At 35.8% G+C, this 19,278-nt stretch overlaps 1 protein-coding gene across 1 annotated transcript in view; it reads left to right on the forward strand.

Annotated features, from left to right (window-relative positions):
- LOC139125224 (putative ankyrin repeat protein RF_0381) overlaps positions 1-18,333 on the forward strand; it is a 51,557-nt gene extending 33,224 nt beyond the window's left edge. Inside the window, exons 9-11 of the mRNA XM_070691322.1 lie at positions 16,965-17,117; positions 17,796-17,909; positions 18,283-18,333. Coding sequence (XP_070547423.1) covers positions 16,965-17,117; positions 17,796-17,909; positions 18,283-18,333 — 318 coding nt within the window. The remainder of the gene's footprint in view (positions 1-16,964; positions 17,118-17,795; positions 17,910-18,282) is intronic.
- Positions 18,334-19,278: the final 945 nt, after the last annotated feature.

Consider the following 19,278-nt stretch of genomic DNA (forward strand, 5'->3'; position numbering starts at 1 on the left):
CACCAGTCCGATTGATTTGAAACTTGGTATGGAAGTGCATAGGAGTGACCTTTCCCAAATTTGGGCAAATCGTGGTGAAATTTGCATATTTTGCATATATTTGCATAGTTTACACGTCCATAGACTCCCATGTATAAGGCAGATCTCCATAGACTCCCATGTATAAGGCCACAAAAATAAAAATTTAGTTTCTCATCGTATTCATATTGCAAAAAGGATGCAGTGACACAATTTTTAGTCCCCCCACGGATGAAGTCCAGTGAGCTTATAGATTGGGTCATGTCCGTCTGTTCGTCCATCCGTGAGTCCATCCGTTCACGCAGATATCTCGGATATTTTGACAAAATGTCATGTGACCTTGATGACCTTTGATCTCAAATATACATATTTGTCCATAACTCAGTAACCACAAGGGCTACCACCCTTCATATATGGTATGATGGGACAGCTTATGACGCCACATATTGTACCTCATTAATTATGTGCATATCTAATTTTTAGCGAGCCAATAGAGCTAGAGGTCTGATTTTTGGTATATAGGGATAACTTAGCAAAACAATTTTTTTGACAAAATGTCACGTGACCTCGGTGACCTTTGACATCAAATATTCATATTTGTCCATAACTCAGTACCCACAAGTGCTACAGCCTTCATGTTTGGTATGATGGGACAGCTTATGACGCCACATATTGTACCTCATTACTTATGTGCATATCTAATTTTGAGCGAGCCAATAGAGCTAGAGGTCTGATTTTTGGTATATAGGGATAACTTAGCAATACAATTTTTTTGACAAAATGTCACGTGACCTTTGACCTCAAATATACATATTTGTCCATAACTCAGTAACCACAAGTGCTACAGCCTTCATGTATGGTATGATGGGACACCTTATGACGCCACATATTGTACCTCATTAATTATGCGCATATCTAATTTTGAGCGAGCCAATAGAGCTAGAGGTCTGATTTTTGGTATATAGGGATAACTTAGCAATACAATTTTTTTGACAATATGTCACGTGACCTCGGTGACCTTTGACCTCAAATATACATATTTGTCCATAACTCAGTAACCACAAGTGCTACAGCCTTCATGTATGGTATGATGGGACACCTTATGACGCCACATATTGTACCTCATTAATTATGCACATATCTAATTTTGAGCGAGCCAATAGAGCTAGAGGTCTGATTTTTGGTATATAGGGATAACTTAGCAAAACAATTTTTTTGACAAAATGTCACGTGACCTCGGTGACCTTTGACCTCAAATATACATATTTTTCTGTAACTCGGTAACCACAAGTGCTACACCCTTCATGTTTGGTATGATTGGACACCTTATGACGCATATCTCATTCTGAGCGAGCCAATAGAGCTGGATGTCTGATTTTTGGTATATAGGGATAACTATAGGAGAGAAATTTTTTGACTAAATGTCATGTGACCTCGATGACCTTTTACCTAAAATATATGTTTATGTCAATAAATAAGTAACCACAAGTGCTATGTCCTTTGTATTTAGTAGGATGGGAGACCTTATGACAACACACGCTTTACCTCATTAATTATGTACACATCTAATTCTGGGCAAGCGAATAGAGCTAGAGATCTGATTTTTTGGCATGTAGGGATTAATTAGCAATATAATTTTTTTTTTCAAAATGTCATGTGACCTCGATGACCTTTGACCTTGATTATACATATATATGCATATCTCAGTAACCACAAGTTCTATACCCTCCAATTTTGATAGGATATTATAGACCTTAAGATGTCACATCTTGTACCTCATTTATAATGCACATATGTTTTTCTTGGCTGGCCAATACTGCTAGAGGTCTGATCTTTTTTCCCGATTTAGAACCATAACTTAGACATGCCTCATGTGTTTCAAATTGGGAACAACGACATAGACCTATGTGCCCATAGATCTCAACATATACACTCCAGTGATACTTCTTAATGACCACATTTTCCTGCCCCATCAAGACTAATACTCCTATTACAAGTGGGGACTATGTCATTGTAAATGACTTGTTGATTTAATGGTTGTATCACAGTATTCGATATATCTAATTCTGTATTTTTTCCATTTTATATTCTGAATAATTACATTAAACATATTTCACTGTCTCCAGTACATTTCATTTAAGTATTTTCACTTCATGCACTTTATCCCTTTCACACATGTTCAAATATCTGACCAGAGAACAAACACTAAATAGTCCAGGATGGGAGCTACAGTGTCATTGACGCTATTTTTAGTGTTAACCGTTTCACTAGGAAATTTGGAGAACTGCCCTGTAACTTGTATTTTAAAGTGATGTTATGATCCTTCCAATTTTGTTATATGGCTCAGAAGTTTGGGGATATCAAATGTACACATGTATAGAGAGAGTTCATTATAATTACTGTAAACGTTTTTTGGGTGTAAAAAGGAGTACTCCCAATGTTGCTGTGATTGCTGAGCTTGGGAGAATGCCAGTCTTTATTTCTACATTTACTCGTTGTATAAAATGGTGGCTAAAACTTCTGACCATGCCAGATAGTCGAATTGCAAAACATTCATACTTGATGTTACTAAGAGAAGATGATAGAGGTAAAATAACCTGGGTAACGCATATTAGAGAAATGCTGAACAGATATGGTTTTGGTCATGATGGATCAACCAAGGTGGTTGGAAACGAGCGTAATTTTATTTTTACTTTTACACAAAGAATAAAAGATAGCTGGCAACAAGAATGGTGGGGGGAAATGTCCAGCATGAGCCGATTGAATTTACTTTGTCAGATTAAGTTTCGTCCGAATTTTGAAAGTTATATATCAACTGTCACAGTAAATAAACACCGTAAAGCATTATCACAGATACGATGTTCCAGTCACCAGCTTGCTATTGAATCAGGTCTTAGTAGGGGTCTCGATCGCATAGAGCGACTCTGCGAAATTTGTCATGAAGGTCTTGTTGAGGACTAATTTCATTTTCTTTTCGAATGTCCACTCTTTCAAAATTTGAGAGAGAAGTTTTTGCCATGTTGGGCGAATGTAAATCGAAGACAACAAACTCTCATACGGCTTTTTACTACTAAAGATAGCAAAATTCTTTGTAATTTAGGGAAGTTTATTTATAAAGCATTTGAACTAAGGAACGAAGCTATGGAAGTGTAAGATCAATACTTTTCTTTTCCTCTTTTCCTTACATTGTAATATATTTATTTGGTGTAATCATGATATGTAATATTTCTTTGTCATATGCTCCAAGCAATGGGCTGGTGGCCTGTAAGCTAATAAAGTATGAACTGATGTAGTAGTGTGAAGTTAATTAAGGATTCATTTACACTTTTAACGAACTTTGTAATTAGTGATATTTCTCCAAAATTACAGATTAATTTGATGAAACGCGCTACTTATGTTGATCTGATAGATATCAGGGATTGAGGGCGCCCTACTAGAAGCAACAGGGCTGTGATTACGCTCCGCAATTTTTTAACTTCTACATGTCCAAACGTAAATCTACAATGAAGTGCAACGATTGCCCGATGACTAGGGGAGTGAAGATCCGTCAAGGAGATTTAATGTTGTGCCCGAACTGCAATAAGAAGAGGTTTGGCAGGCTATCGCCAGAGCAGGTCACGACACCAACCAAGATGGCCGACAACAATAGCGAAGTGAAGGTCATTGACGCCGACTGTGATCAACTTCAGCGTCTACTTCAACCGGTTTTAGCACAATTCGCGGAGATAGGGAGGGACTTACAGGATGTCAAACATCAACAAACACATCTGGCTAGCTCTATGGACTTTTTCAATGCCAAATTCGAGGAAATGTCAAACCGTATCGAAATCATGTCTCGGATCAACCTACAACTTCAAGAAGACAATCGAGAACTGGGTCAACGTGTACAGGCACTGGAGAAGGAACTAGCCAGTCTCACCAGTATCATCGTAGAGTCAATCTAGAAGTCTCTTGTGTCCCAGAAAGTGACAACGAGGACGTTACCGCCAAAGTGCTGTCAATTTTTAAGAAGATAAACCCGTCAATTTCTGATAGCGACATTGACATAGCCCACCGTACGAAAGCTGTTGACCAATCCAGTGCCACGTCTTCCCGCGCTCGACCTAGACCTATCATCGTTAGATTCACAACCAGGAAAGCCAGAAACTCCATATACGACAACAGAAGAAAATTAAAGGGTACCACTGCCAGAGATTTCGGACTTGATAGTACGTCAAAAATTTTCATCAATGAAAATCTACTACCAGCAACACGTCAACTACTATACAAAGTAAACATATCCAGAAAGGAAGCCAGATACCAGTTCATGTGGACTTACAATGAGAAAATCTATATCAAGAAAGACATCAATTCAAGACCACTCATCATATCAAGAGAAGCTGACCTCAGCCGCATTATTTAGTACAAGTAAGACACTTAAGAGACAGCCATTCAAAAAATCTACTCCTTTTCTCTATTTGGTATGGCTAACATCTAACTACTACTTTTCTAAACCATGTTTGAAGATATTGATGTAAATGACAGTGAAATAGTAAATGTAAGCCACTACTCCATGCCACCGCATGATTTTGATGATTGTTTTAATTCAATATTTCAAAAGTCATTCTGCTTATCCCATGTCAATATCAGATCTCTACAAAAAATGTTGACAGCTTAAAGCTACTGTATGAAGACATCATTCACTCTCAATTTGCAATAACAGGCATTTCAGAGGTTTGGGACACAGATAATCTAAGTCTATATAGTATACAAGGCTACACACTAGAAGTCAGTTCACGAGAATCAGGTAGGGGTGGTGGGGTTGGGGCATACATTCACTCATCATTAGTTTATAAATTGATTAAAAAGAATGTGATACATTCAGAGTCTCTTTGGTTGGAGGTATCAGTCAATAATACTAAAATAATAATAGGAATCATCTATAGAAAGCCAAATACCGATATCTCTGAGTTTCAGATTAGTCTGCTTGATGTGCTAAATACGTTCAAACTTGATAAAACTAAATGTATTTTAATGGGAGATTTTAATATAGATGCCAGAACACATACAACTAATGTTAATTCCTATTTTACATCTCTTGAATGCCTTGGTTTTCACCAGTTGATTTCTACACCTACCAGAGTGACCAGCTCATCTGAAACATTAATTGACCATATCTACACTAATATTATACAGTATCCAATTCATGCCGGTACTTTAATTACAGATATTTCTGACCATTTTCCAGTTTTTATTGTCATAGAAAATATGACAACAAATCTCTCAAAACAGTATAAAGTCTCATATAGAAATTACAAATTCTACAATTCTACTCGCTTCTGTGAAGATCTAACTCATGCTCCGTGGGATCGAGTTTATAACTGTAAGGATGCAAATGAAGCATATAATAATTTTCAGAGTGTTTTCGATGAGTTGTGCAATATGCATGCTCCCATTAATGTACAAATTCGCAGTACAAAGAAAAACCGGAAACCATGGGTCACTAATGCAATTAAAAAATCAATTAATACAAAACACAAATTGTATAGTAAAGTGCTCAAATCAAACTTTGATGTCATTGTTGTTGATAGATATAAGAAATTTAGAAATGTGTTGTCTACTGTTCTCAGGAAAGCTAAAAAATGTATTACAACAGCATTTTTATGGAAAACAAGGGTAATACCATGTAATTTGGAAAACTATCAAGCAAGTCCTCGGAAGTCATGAGGAAAAGGCTAAAAATACCTTGCCAGACAGCCTACGAGTACTGACAAATGGAGTGCATAATACATTGTCAGCAAAACCTGACATAGTAAATGCATTCAATAATTATTTCGTCAACATTGGACCTGACCTTGCCAACAACATCGATTCTCCTCATAAAAACTTTAATAGTTACCTCACTGAACCCAAAACACATTCCTTTTTTATGTCCTCCACTACACAATCTGAAGTTCATAACATCATCTGCACCCTGAATCCAAAAAAGGCATGTGGCCATGACAAAATGCCAGCCAGACTTATAATTGATGGGGCAGCTATAATATCAAAACCCTTGGCATATATATTCAATCTTTCATTTCAGACTGGAATTTTCCCCAATCTCTAAAAATAGCCAAAGTCACACCAATCTTTAAAAAAGGCACAAAAGATGATCCAGGAAATTATAGACCTATATCAGTATTGCCCTGTTAAGTAAGATTCTAGAAAAAATTGTCAATGCACGCTTAATTCAGTACATAGAAAAAAACAATATTTTATATGAGCATCAATATGGATTTCGTCATAAATACAGCACCTTTCAATTGTAAATCTAATCAATTATCTTATCAAACAACTTGATAATGGCAAAGTAACACTCGGTATTTTCCTTGACTTCTCTAAAGCTTTTGATACAATCAATCATGAAATTCTTCTTTCTAAACTTTCTCACTATGGTATTCGAGGTCTTCCTTTACTTTGGTTCAGAAATTACTTACACAATAGATCCCAACTAGTCTCTGTCAATAATAATGCCTCATCATTCCTTAATGTTACATGTGGAGTACCACAAGGATCTGTCCTTGGACCTACCCTATTCTTACTATTTATCAATGACATTGCCCGTTCCTCCACATACTTCAATTTTAGATTGTTTGCTGACGATACCAATCTATTTCATACTTTCCCTGCTAACCAAGTTAATATAAATTTAAATACTGTCGACATTCACCTCAATACTGTAGTGGACTGGTGCAGGGCTAACAAACTTACTGTAAACTACCTCAAAACAAATTACATTGTCTTCAGAAATCATAACAAACATATTTTCTTGAATGGTACTCTACACATCAATAATACAGTTATCAATGAGGTTGAAGTGACATCATTTGTAGGTATTCACATGGACAGACATCTTAAATGGTCAAAGCACATTAAATGATTAATTCTACTATCAGAAAAAAGGTTGGCATCCTTTTCAAATTGAGACAGTTTTTACCACGCAATATCCTTATTCTTCTATATAAAACTTTCATCCTACCACACATCACTTATGGTCTTGAAGTTTGGGGTTCAACATATTCCTCACATCTCAATAGTATCTTTCTTTCGCAAAAAATGGCAGTCAGAGCTATAACTTCAGTGACTTCACAGCAAACTCAGCTACTCTTTTCAAACAACTTAATATTCTCGATATATACAAATTACATAAATTACATATCAGTACATTCATGTATGATCTTATAAATAATAACTTGCCACACAGTCTTACAACATACTGTCAGTTGCCTTCTCATTGCTACAGTACTCGTCATAAAATTAATGGTAACCTTTATGTCCCAAGTGTCAACACTTCCTTGGGTAAATTCTCGATATCATATACAGGCTGCATCTATTGGAATACATTACCTAAACAAATTAAAACAAAAACCACTAGAAGTTCGTTCAGACACTCCCTTTCAAGTCTCCTCATACACGGTTAGTGTTTTACATGACGAAGAGTTATATTCAACTTTACAAATATGTATATCATAGATATATAAATATATATATTTCACTATACATTTTGTTTTTGTTTTTTTTGTTTTTGTTTGTTTTTGTTTGTTTTTTTTATTTTATTTTACATATTTTCTACTTATTCGTAATGTATTTTTGTAGTTGTTCTTATTTACTTAGTTAGTTACTTAGCACTTTCAAGTCTACTTTTACACGATTGTTTTTTGGTTTTTTTTTAAGTGATGAAGAGTTATATTCAACTTTACATATATGTATATCATATTTAAATATATATATATTTTATATACGTTTTTTTTTTCTCTCTTATCGTTTTCTTTTTTACGCATTTCTACTTACTCGTAATGTATCTATTTAGTTATATATTTATTTATGTAGTTGTTCTTTTATTCACTTAGTTACTTTGTTACAATTAGGTTACTTTGCAATCCCACTACTTTCATGTACACTACCCTCGATATACTTCAGTTTTCTTTTTTCTTCTTCGTTTCCTTGCTTTAACATCAAATGGCTTTGGGAACGGACTAGACTAGCATTTGCTATTTTCCGTTTCCATTTACCTTTATCACAGCACATCTCAGATGTACATTCATCATTGAATTGTAATATTATTATGATTAAGGTAATAAAGATTATTATTATTATTATTATTATTATTATATCCAATCGTCCCATTAAGCATTGAGGAGTGTCAGGTTAATGAACAGCTCACTTGCATATTAAATTAATTGTTGTTATTAGTGATGTTACGCTGAGAGTACTGTGCGAAAGTTGATGAAACCTGCTACATATAATGATCTGACGGATATCTTATTGGTCTGTGAAGCATACAATTATTAATGAACCTGTTGTGAAACACATGAGCACATTCAATTTAAATCTGGTTATGTTAAGTGCTCAGCAATACATGACTGATGCCTATTCACCCAGGGTCTGTACTAATGAGTCCATACTTTCCCTGGGAAGTCCTTGAAAGTTTTGGAATTTTAAGTGACTTTGAGTGTATGGACCCTTACGGAAAAACATCACCACACTTTTTCTTGCCAAATTCCATACCAGTACCACATTTCCAGCCTCTGTGTAACGAAGATCCATACTCATAAGCTTCAATAAAAATATTCATAAGGTATCATGTGAAGCCAAGTCAAAATCTATGTATAAATAACCTGACACTAATTCGATGATATGGTCGCAATTACTTTGACCAGCTCATCGAACCTGCAACCTTTGCAAATCAAGAATTTCATTACTTCCATCAGATATAAAAAATTGGTAACCCTTTGGTTATCAGAAATATAGTAAATTTAAAATGTGCTACACAAAATATTACTCTAATACTAAATTTATTAAGTACATTCGTTTTCTGCTGATAAATCCTTTCTTGATTCGACTAATATATTTTAAAGTGCATATATTGCCCAAAGTCTTCTCTTGGTGAATTGGCATAAAGTAGTCATCTGGATATTTTAAAATCTGGATATTTTCCTCGATTTTTATTCCAATGGTCACCTTTCAAGTAGGCTATATGACAAGAGAGATGATTTCAACTCTTTACTATCATCAATTTCCAACACCTCATCAGAAATATTCCACTCTCACCAACATACAGGTTGTATATTTCCTAGCTCATTCAATATGCAAAGCATGCAGTTCATATGGTGTTTTTGCAGAGAGACATAGCCTCTCCCTTACAAACTTTAAATCGAGGTTAAATTAACTTGTATATTGTATTTTTGGGGGCAATTTTTGCAAATTTTGGTCAAAAAATCTACTTGAAACTGTTTATCCAATACTTTCATAACTTTTCATTACGTTACTGACGCAGTGAAACTTTTGGCAAAATATTAATTTTGTATTTTTGCAATTTTTAGTTCCCATAGCCATATGTATATATGGCAATGGAAGCTATTCTTATAGGCTAGGAAAATGTCTGTATGTATGTATGTATGTCTGTATGTCTGTACGTCTGTATGTCTGTATGTCTGTATGTCTGTATGTCTGTATGTCTGTCCGTCAACATCAAAAACTCCAAAACCGCTGTACATTTCATCTTGATATTTGGTGTGTACATGGATGATGGGCTGTAGATGAGATTTTGTTCAATGAAGTTGTCATTGCCAAAAATATGCAAATTAAGTGAAAAAATGTAAAACAGTCAAAATTGAAAAACTCAATAACCACTGAGCAGATTACATGAAAAATTAGCATGTAAGTACTTTGGGCTGACATGAAATGATTGTGCACATCTTGGGTCAGTATCTTGGACTTGCTATTTTTCATGAATTTTTTTGTAATTTTCTCCCATTTTTGGTCAAAAAATCTCCTGCTCTGAAACCACAAGTCCGATTGATTTGAAACTTGGTATGGAAGTGCATAGGAGTGACCTTTCCCAAATTTGGGCAAATCGTGGTGAAATTTGCATATTTTTAGTTTACACGTCCATAGACTCCCATGTATAAGGCAGATCTCCATAGACTCCCATGTATAAGGCCACGAAAAATAAAAATTTAGTTTCTCATCGTATTCATATTGCAAAAAGGATGCAGTGACACAATTTTTAGTCCCCACGGATGAAGTCCAGTGAGCTTATAGATTGGGTCATGTCCGTCTGTTCGTCCATCCGTGAGTCCATCCGTTCACGCAGATATCTCGGATATTTTGACAAAATGCCATGTGACCTTGATGACCTTTGATCTCAAATATACATATTTGTCCATAACTCAGTAACCACAAGTGCTACCACCCTTCATATATGGTATGATGGGACAGCTTATGACGCAACAAATTGTACCTCATTAATTATGTACATATCTAATTTTGAGCGAGCCAATAGAGCTAGAGGTCTGATTTTTGGTATATAGGGATAACTGAGCAAAACAATTTTTTTGACAAAATGTCATGTGACCTCGGTGACCTTTGACCTCAAATGTACATATTTGTCCATAACTCAGTAACCACAAGTGCTACTCCTTCATGTATGGTATGATGGGACACTTATGACGCCACATATTGTACCTCATTAATTATGCACATATCTAATTTTGAGCGAGCCAATAGAGCTAGAGGTCTGATTTTTGGTATATAGGGATAACTTAGCAAAACAATTTTTTTGACAAAATGTCACGTGACCTTGGTGACCTTTGACCTCAAATATACATATTTGTCCATAACTCAGTAACCACAAGTGCTACAGCCTTCATGTATGGTATGATGGGACACCTTATGACGCCACATATTGTACCTCATTAATTATGCGCATATCTAATTTTGAGCGAGCCAATAGAGCTAGAGGTCTGATTTTTGGTATATAGGGATAACTTAGCAATACAATTTTTTTGACAAAATGTCACGTGACCTCGGTGACCTTTGACCTCAAATATACATAATTGTCCATAACTCAGTAACCACAAGTGCTACAGCCTTCATGTATGGTATGATGGGACACCTTATGACGCCACATATTGTACCTCATTACTTATGCGCATATCTAATTTTGAGCGAGCCAATAGAGCTAGAGGTCTGATTTTTGGTATATAGGGATAACTTAGCAATACAATTTTTTTTGACAAAATGTCACGTGACCTCGGTGACCTTTGACCTCAAATATACATATTTGTCCATAACTCAGTAACCACAAGTGCTACACCCTTCATGTATGGTATGATGGGACAGCTTATGACGCCACATATTGTACCTCATTAATTATGCACATATCTAATTTTGAGCGAGCCAATAGAGCTAGAGGTCTGATTTTTGGTATATAGGGATAACTTAGCAAAACAATTTTTTTGACAAAATGTCACGTGACCTCGGTGACCTTTGACCTCAAATATACATATTTTTCCATAACTCGGTAACCACAAGTGCTACACCCTTCATGTTTGGTATGATTGGACACCTTATGACGCCATATACTGTACCTCAATAATTATGTGCATATCTCATTCTGAGCGAGCCAATAGAGCTGGATGTCTGATTTTTGGTATATAGGGATAACTATAGGAGAGAAATTTTTTGACAAAATGTCATGTGACCTCGATGACCTTTTACCTAAAATATATGTTTATGTCAATAAATAAGTAACCACAAGTGCTATGTCCTTTGTATTTAGTAGGATGGGAGACCTTATGACAACACACGCTTTACCTCATTAATTATGTACACATCTAATTCTGGGCAAGCGAATAGAGCTAGAGATCTGATTTTTTGGCATATAGGGATTAATTAGCAATATAATTTTTTTTTCAAAATGTCATGTGACCTCGATGACCTTTGACCTTGATTATACATATATATGCATATTTCAGTAACCACAAGTTCTATACCCTCCAATTTTGATAGGATATTAGACCTTAAGATGTCACATCTTGTACCTCATTTATAATGCGCATATGTATTTCTTGGCTGGCCAATACTGCTAGAGGTCTGATCTTTTTTCCCGATTTAGAACCATAACTTAGACATGCCTCATGTGTTTCAATTGGGAACAACGACATAGACCTATGTGCCCATAGATCTCAACATATACACTCCAGTGATACTTCTTAATGACCACATTTTCCTGCCCCATCAAGACTAATACTCCTATTACAAGTGGGGACTATGTCATTGTAAATGACTTGTTGATTTATGGTTGTATCACAGTATTCGATATATCTAATTCTGTATTTTTTCCATTTTATATTCTGAATAATTACATTAAACATATTTCACTGTCTCCAGTACATTTCATTTAAGTATTTTCACTTCATGCACTTTATCCCTTTCACACATGTTCAAATATCTGACCAGAGAACAAACACTAAATAGTCCAGGATGGGAGCTACAGTGTCATTGACGCTATTTTAATAAAAAAATATTGTCTATTAGATGTGATAATCACATTACCTTTTGTGTTGCCGATTTGTACAGGTAACCTGAAGAAGACATGGTGAAATTTCATGTTAATTTTTGGGAATTATTTTGCCATATTTGGTCAAAAATATTCTTCTCTAAAACCCTTACCATTTTATTTGTTGTGCAGATTCATAGGGGTGTCCAAGGGGTCATTTGGTTAAATTGTGGTAAAATTTGAATATTTGTATGTTAACAGCCGTTTTGCCATAGCTTTGAAATCTTGCTTTCAGTTGCTTTCAAATGTGGTAAGCATGTGAAATGTAATACATCATTCATCCAATGTCAAGTACAGCCTATGTGAATGGTTTTGTATATGAGAAGAGTATGATTACCATGATACAGAAAGCGGGGCCTGTGTGTTTCAAGCTAATTTGTCATTTCTAAGAATGATGCAATTTTAGAAGCTTTATAAGGAAAATGGTATTTTAATTGAATTAGACTTACAGGTCTTTCAGGTTGACTGTTTACACTTGCATGTTCATCACACACATTTTCGTCAAAAAGTACACACAGAATGTGTTGATAAGCTAGACATTAAAGTTGCCAACTCATTTAACCACTGGTTAGAAAAACATGAAAGTCACTGGAGTCTCAGAAAAAAGTATCTCAAAATTGCAAGAAACCATCCTATATGGTCTTGGCAGAGACTGAACACTAATTGCCAGAACACAGGGTGCCATTTATGACCGCTTTCACAGAAACAGAAAGGCTGCACACACACATACAAATTAACCGCTCGCACACAATGATTAAATGAGTATCAGCACCTTAATGTCTGGCTTATCAACAAATTCTGTGTATACTTCAGATGAAAATGTGTGATGAACATACAAGTGTAGATGATCAACCTGAAAGACCTGTACATTGTATGTAACTCACATAATTCTTGTCCACAGGATAGCTTATGTGTTATTCATAGCAGTTATGCAATCGGTGTAAACTGTGCGATGAAAGTGGTACATGATTCGTTTTCTAATGCTTTTGATAACCTGGAACTTCTTTTATTGCAAACGTTTGTCTCTTTACTATATTTTTTTGGGTACTTGAACATGTAGTATTCACCCATTCATCAGCAGTTAATTAGTTTGTGAAAAATAGACTGGTAAAAATAATTGACAGTGACAGCTTAAGTTTCTTTATAACCTGACAGACATGCTGTTGTACAATGTACTTACGATGTGATCTTGATAAGCATGGCATGTATACGTTAGTAAGAATGTAATGTATTCTTGTTTATATTATTATAAGCAGCTGTATTAAGATGAGCAAGCTGATATTTATAATGTAGGTTGGTCTCTTATTGGAGGTTATCTGGTGTAAAAATGTATGTTATGTCAGCCTATCTGTCTGTCTGTCCAGTATGTATGGTATATATGTATGTGTGTATGTATGTTTGTTTATAGGTATGTATGTATGTATGAACGTATTTACGTATTTATGTATGTATGTATGTATGTATGTATGTATTTATGTCCATCTATCCACAGCAGTATGTATCTATCTATGTACCAGCATCTCCATCCACAGCAAGGAGCTGTATGGGTCAAGCTAATTTTTGGTGTAATGGTGCCATATAGAATGTATATGAGACGTCCTTAAAATGAACATGTGAGCATTGCAAAAATTTAAATGAGGTAGAAAAATCTGAAAAAGGTCAAAAATCAAGAACACAGGAACAACTAATCTGATTATTGTCGTACTTGGTTTTTAGGTACCTTAGGCCACCCATGTTAAGCCATATTGAATTGATGCCAATACCAGCTGCTTTCTATTTTTAATGAATTTTTTCTCCTTCTTTGCCATTTTTGACAAAAAATCTTTTCTCTCAAACCATTAGTCCACTTGCTTTTATATACCCCCCGTATGTTTACAGGTTTCTAAGGATGACAAAAATAGGGTTCAATGAAATTATGGTGGAATTTGCATATCTGTATTTTTGAGCTATGTTTGCCAGTTTTGGTCAAAAAATCTTCTTTGAAATGGTTTATCCCATTAATTTCAAATAATTTAAGGTGTGCAGGTCATTATGAGGTGAAGCATTTCATATCTGCTGGGGTAGGATTGATTTTCAGTGGAATTTTCCTGGTAATCGTTCTGCTGTAAGAATGCAATGTCATGTGTGTACTAGTACTGAGTATTTCTGTCAAATGTAAAATTAGATAGCTTGGTAATATAACATGTCTTGAGTATTTCATTACGTTTATGTATATGTCGGTCCTTCTTTTTAGTGGCATAAATTACTGGGTATATTATGTTATTATCTCATTGTACAGACAATGTGCGGTACTCTATGTGTAAAGGATTCACATGAGTCCCTAGAATCAAGACTTTGGCCTTCAACCATGTTTGCAAGCTACTTGAAACCTTGAACAAGGTTCCTAACCAGCAGTTCATTTATCTAATCGTCTCAAAACGGACGAACTACGAGCAGACCTACGAGCTCGTACGAGCAAAGTACGAGTGACGTAATGTGTCGTACTTTCAAAGTACGAGTGACGTAATGCAGGTCCCAAAATCGACAAAGTGAGCGTCAAGCTGAGCGTGGAAAACAAAAACAGCGTCGAACTGAGCGTTGAAAAAAAAAAGACAAAATAGGATTCGAAATGAACGTAGAAAACATGCCAAACAGAATGTCAAAGAGGGGTTCTGAGTACGGGTGCTAAAATATAGCAAATATGTGAAATAAACACGTAATGACTTGACTGATTTCAGCTTGAATGTAGCAAGTACGGGAACGACTTCAAAACGTCTTTCACGTGGGTAGGCCCTACTACTGACTTTGCAGCACTATATTTATAACACTGTTGACAAAATCTCAACAACATTAAATTGTGGGTTCATCGTAATTGGTATTGCATGCATTAGTGAATTTTCAAAAATGACATTCATAATTGCATATATTTCAACTTGGGTAGCAAGAAAACCGACGACTCTGAGTGACTGGCATTGGGCGTTCGTTCGTGTGCAAACATCGCGTGCAAGTTACAGACGATGGGCGGTACGGTGGGAGTAGGCACTAATAGCGATAAACAAAACGGCCAGTTTAGCCTACCCGGGATATTGTAATACATACGTCATCCACCCTCTGATGTGATTTTCCTCTAATTAACGCCAAATAAATAAATATATTTGTAAAAATACATTATTACGTCGACGCCGACTTCATTGAAGTCGACAAAATCGACGTCAGCATTTATACTACGAGTGATGCCTGGAACTTATCTACCGAACTGAGTGTAGCTAGGTAAGTTTGGAATGAGATGAGTTGGTTTTGAGTGATGTTTTTTTGTTGTTCAGGAGCGCGAACGAACGAATTGAATATAGAAGTATCGAGCATCGATATCTTGTATGGCTTCTGCAAGTTCCGCGATGACAAACAGGAATATTACCCCACAGTGAACTGACTATACCATTATTCAATAGGCGGGGCCGTATTCTCAACAATACACACCAATAATAGTGTGGTTCCGATAATGTGCTTTTTCAAAACTTGAAGTTGAATGCGAGGTCAGAAAAATGTTAGTCTTTAAAATCATTGTTGAGTAGAGGTCATTTTCAAATAGACTGTACAACATGAGGTACACACGGGTGCCACAAAAACACCCGCCAACTCATAAAATCCTTCATATTATTCATTGTACACTGTGATTAACATAATGTGGTGATCAGATTATTTCAAGGTCATAAGCTGACTCGCGAGCCACGCAGGTTTTATGTCTGTGAAATCATTGCACTTTCGAATTCGAGAAAGTAAAAAAGATTTACAACGGCGGTAGGTTCAAGTGCATTACAACCAATCGAGGTCTCTTCCTTGATGTTCGGACATTGCAACCTCTTCTTTGGTTCTTCTTTAACAGCTTAATGTTACAATCGACGTCTGCAAAAAAGTCTACCATCGTGGCGTATAATAAGTCAGAGAGTGTCGCGTCGTCTCCAGTCTTGACCCGTACGTACAGACTCGTCCGAAAGTCAAAGCCTAAAAGTATTCCTCCGCACTGCACTGAACCCGCTCTCACGACCAAAAAAATAATCATACGAAGTTCACACCCGCTCCTACTTCCGAGTTTCGAATATACACAGAAAATGTGTCTAAGCGTTCGTTTGTCGTAAAATCCTTTCACATAAACAAAAATCTTTCATCCATGGAATACAACATAGTCTTAAGCGTATTCATAAAAAAATTAGGTCAAAAGACATGTGTGACTTATAGCTTGCATACGTCACTTGTAATATGAAAGTACGAGCCAGTACTTCTGCTCGTACAATGTCAATTTCGAGACAATTACATACCTCAGCAGTTCAGCTCTTCCTTCATTTTTATGCACTATGCATTTGTATATTATTTATGTCATGGTACTTAAATTGCAAAGACATCATATTTAGTCTTAAGACTCTTATTACGTGAACATTTTAATCTTGAACAGCTTTGCTTTGCTTGTTGTTTATTCATGCTCTTATTGACTAGTTTCTTAGAGCCTAGTCTTTTTCTACTTCTTTAACTCATTTACAGAGAATAAATTATTTGTGTAATCTGAGTAGCTGTATCCATAATGAATTTAATTTTTCTTAATTTTTAGGGTGAATGGTCTCCACTATACATCGCAGTTAGGGAAGCAAAATTTGATCTTGTACCATTGTTATTGAGCCATAATGCTGAAGTTGATGCACTTAGTGAAGATCGTGGGTACTATTGTGAATGTACAAGCTACATGTATGGCGACTGTGAATATGTAAGTGTGTCATATGCTTTGCAAAAAGTTTTTAACAGCAAACACTGGACTCCTTAACTAAACTTAACATAGCTCTGGGAACATGTAACACGTCTGGGAACATATATAATTCTTCGAGGTTAACTGACTGGTACGGGTATTATATCCACATATATTCTTGTGATGTGTCCGTATTTTGACTCGTTGCTGCGCAACTCGTCAAAATACAGACACATCACTTGTATACGACTCGGTGTTGCCCAAACTTCCTGTAATAACCCTTAAATACCAACTTTCTCACAGTTAAATACAATAATGTACTCTTTCTGGTTCCTAATTGTTCCAACATTTTATGAAACCTTGCGCATTTTCGTTTATAATAGTTATGAAACATCTCAATGCATGACAGGAAGAGTACAATGTTTAATCTCTGTATGCTGTAACCAAAGTATGCTGATGGAACAGCATGCATATTTCAAGCATATTTTCTTTTACAGAATCAAAATGTTAATTTTCTAGTACAGAAACATTCTTTTTGTGATTGCCTTCATTCTGATTATTCGTCCTGTCTTTGAAGCTGAAAACATTGGTATACTGCTGTTCAAATATGCTACAATTTATATAAAAGTCTCAAAGAATGCAAATAATGTCCAAAACATACACTGTGTGCCTTTAATTATGAATTTTCTGTTTTGATAGATTCAACAAGCACCTATTCACATAGCGGTAATGGAAAACAAAATTGATGTCACAAGATTATTAATTGAGCATGGTTCTGATGTTAATCTGTCAAGAAGTTGCGCCAATGGTCACGTAAGTGTTGATACAACCATGTTGTATATATGATGTATTGTTAACAGAGGTGAAATACGTGATTGTACAACTTTCTCAATTAGATAAGGATATTGTTTTTGTCTGACTTCACCATAAGCATGCAATCACATGAGTTAGAGGTTATAAACGGCAAGCGAGGGTATTTGGTTGCGTATCTGAGAGCTCTGGGATAAAAATTAGCATATTTGGCAGGAAATAATCACCGAGAGAAGCGAGTTGGTTATTTCACCCGAATATGCTAATTTTCAGCCCAGAAGTCTTATATCTGCAACCAAATACCCGAGCACACTGTTTATAACCTCATTATAAATTGCTGAAGTTAAAAACAAGTGGACAATTGTCATTCTTTTAGGCCAAAGTTGGAACGAGAGTTCACGAGCGCCCAGCCTCACACAAACTCTGAAAAGAACGTTTCAGAACGCGCGCGTCCACAGTTGATTCAATAATTTAATACTGTAAGGTAACGCATCGATATTGCGACAACGAATTTGAAGAAATTTACTTGAAAAAACGCTCAGAAAACTTAAAAAATTATGTTGTTGTCAAATAGCCGTCGCTGCCTACAGAAATTCTTCATTTGTGTCTCATCGAGCTGCACCAGACTAAAATTTAACAATCAAATCTCAAGCCATAGACTTGTTCGATATTATGGCGCGTTGACGCGTTGAACTCTCAAGCTGGCGTTCGAAATTTGCGCGAGCTCAAAAATGTTACGCGATGCGCAGGTCTTGTTGTTGAGGATATAAACCCTGGCTCCAGCCAATCAGATTGCCGGATTCCAGCTAAGCATATTATAATAATATACCGGTATATATGCAAATTCTACGAAAGCTAATGGTGCTGTAAGTTGTTGTAGCAGGTTAAAGTAAAATGAGAAGATTATACACAATTGCCTGAGAGAAAGATGATTATTTACATGATCTTTTATTGACTGGCACTTGCTACTCACATCCTTCTCCACAGCGTTGATAACTTTATCAAATATGACAGTATAACTACTTTAATAAACCTTTTCACAATTCTGTGCTGTTGTGTTGTTGTACAATAAAGCCAGGCGTAGATCATTGTTTTGCATCTACATTTCAAAACATATATAAGTAAGGGCTTCAAAAGAATGCAGAAACGTTAATACATGTGCAAGTATATATTACAGTATTTTACTTGAATATTCTTGTGGACTTTAGGGCCCATTCAAATCAGAATCAAGGCACAAGTTCTTTTTCACCGCCAGCATTTACACTTCAGTGTGAATTTCTGCTAGCATGTGAACATGAATCAAACCGTGTCACAAAAGATAAGTTGATGCACAGTCCAGTTGTGTGCTGCCAATTCACCAAAGTGAATTGAA

Source organism: Ptychodera flava, assembly GCF_041260155.1.
Source record: "Ptychodera flava strain L36383 chromosome 3 unlocalized genomic scaffold, AS_Pfla_20210202 Scaffold_25__1_contigs__length_14229661_pilon, whole genome shotgun sequence".
Lineage (NCBI taxonomy): Eukaryota > Metazoa > Hemichordata > Enteropneusta > Ptychoderidae > Ptychodera > Ptychodera flava.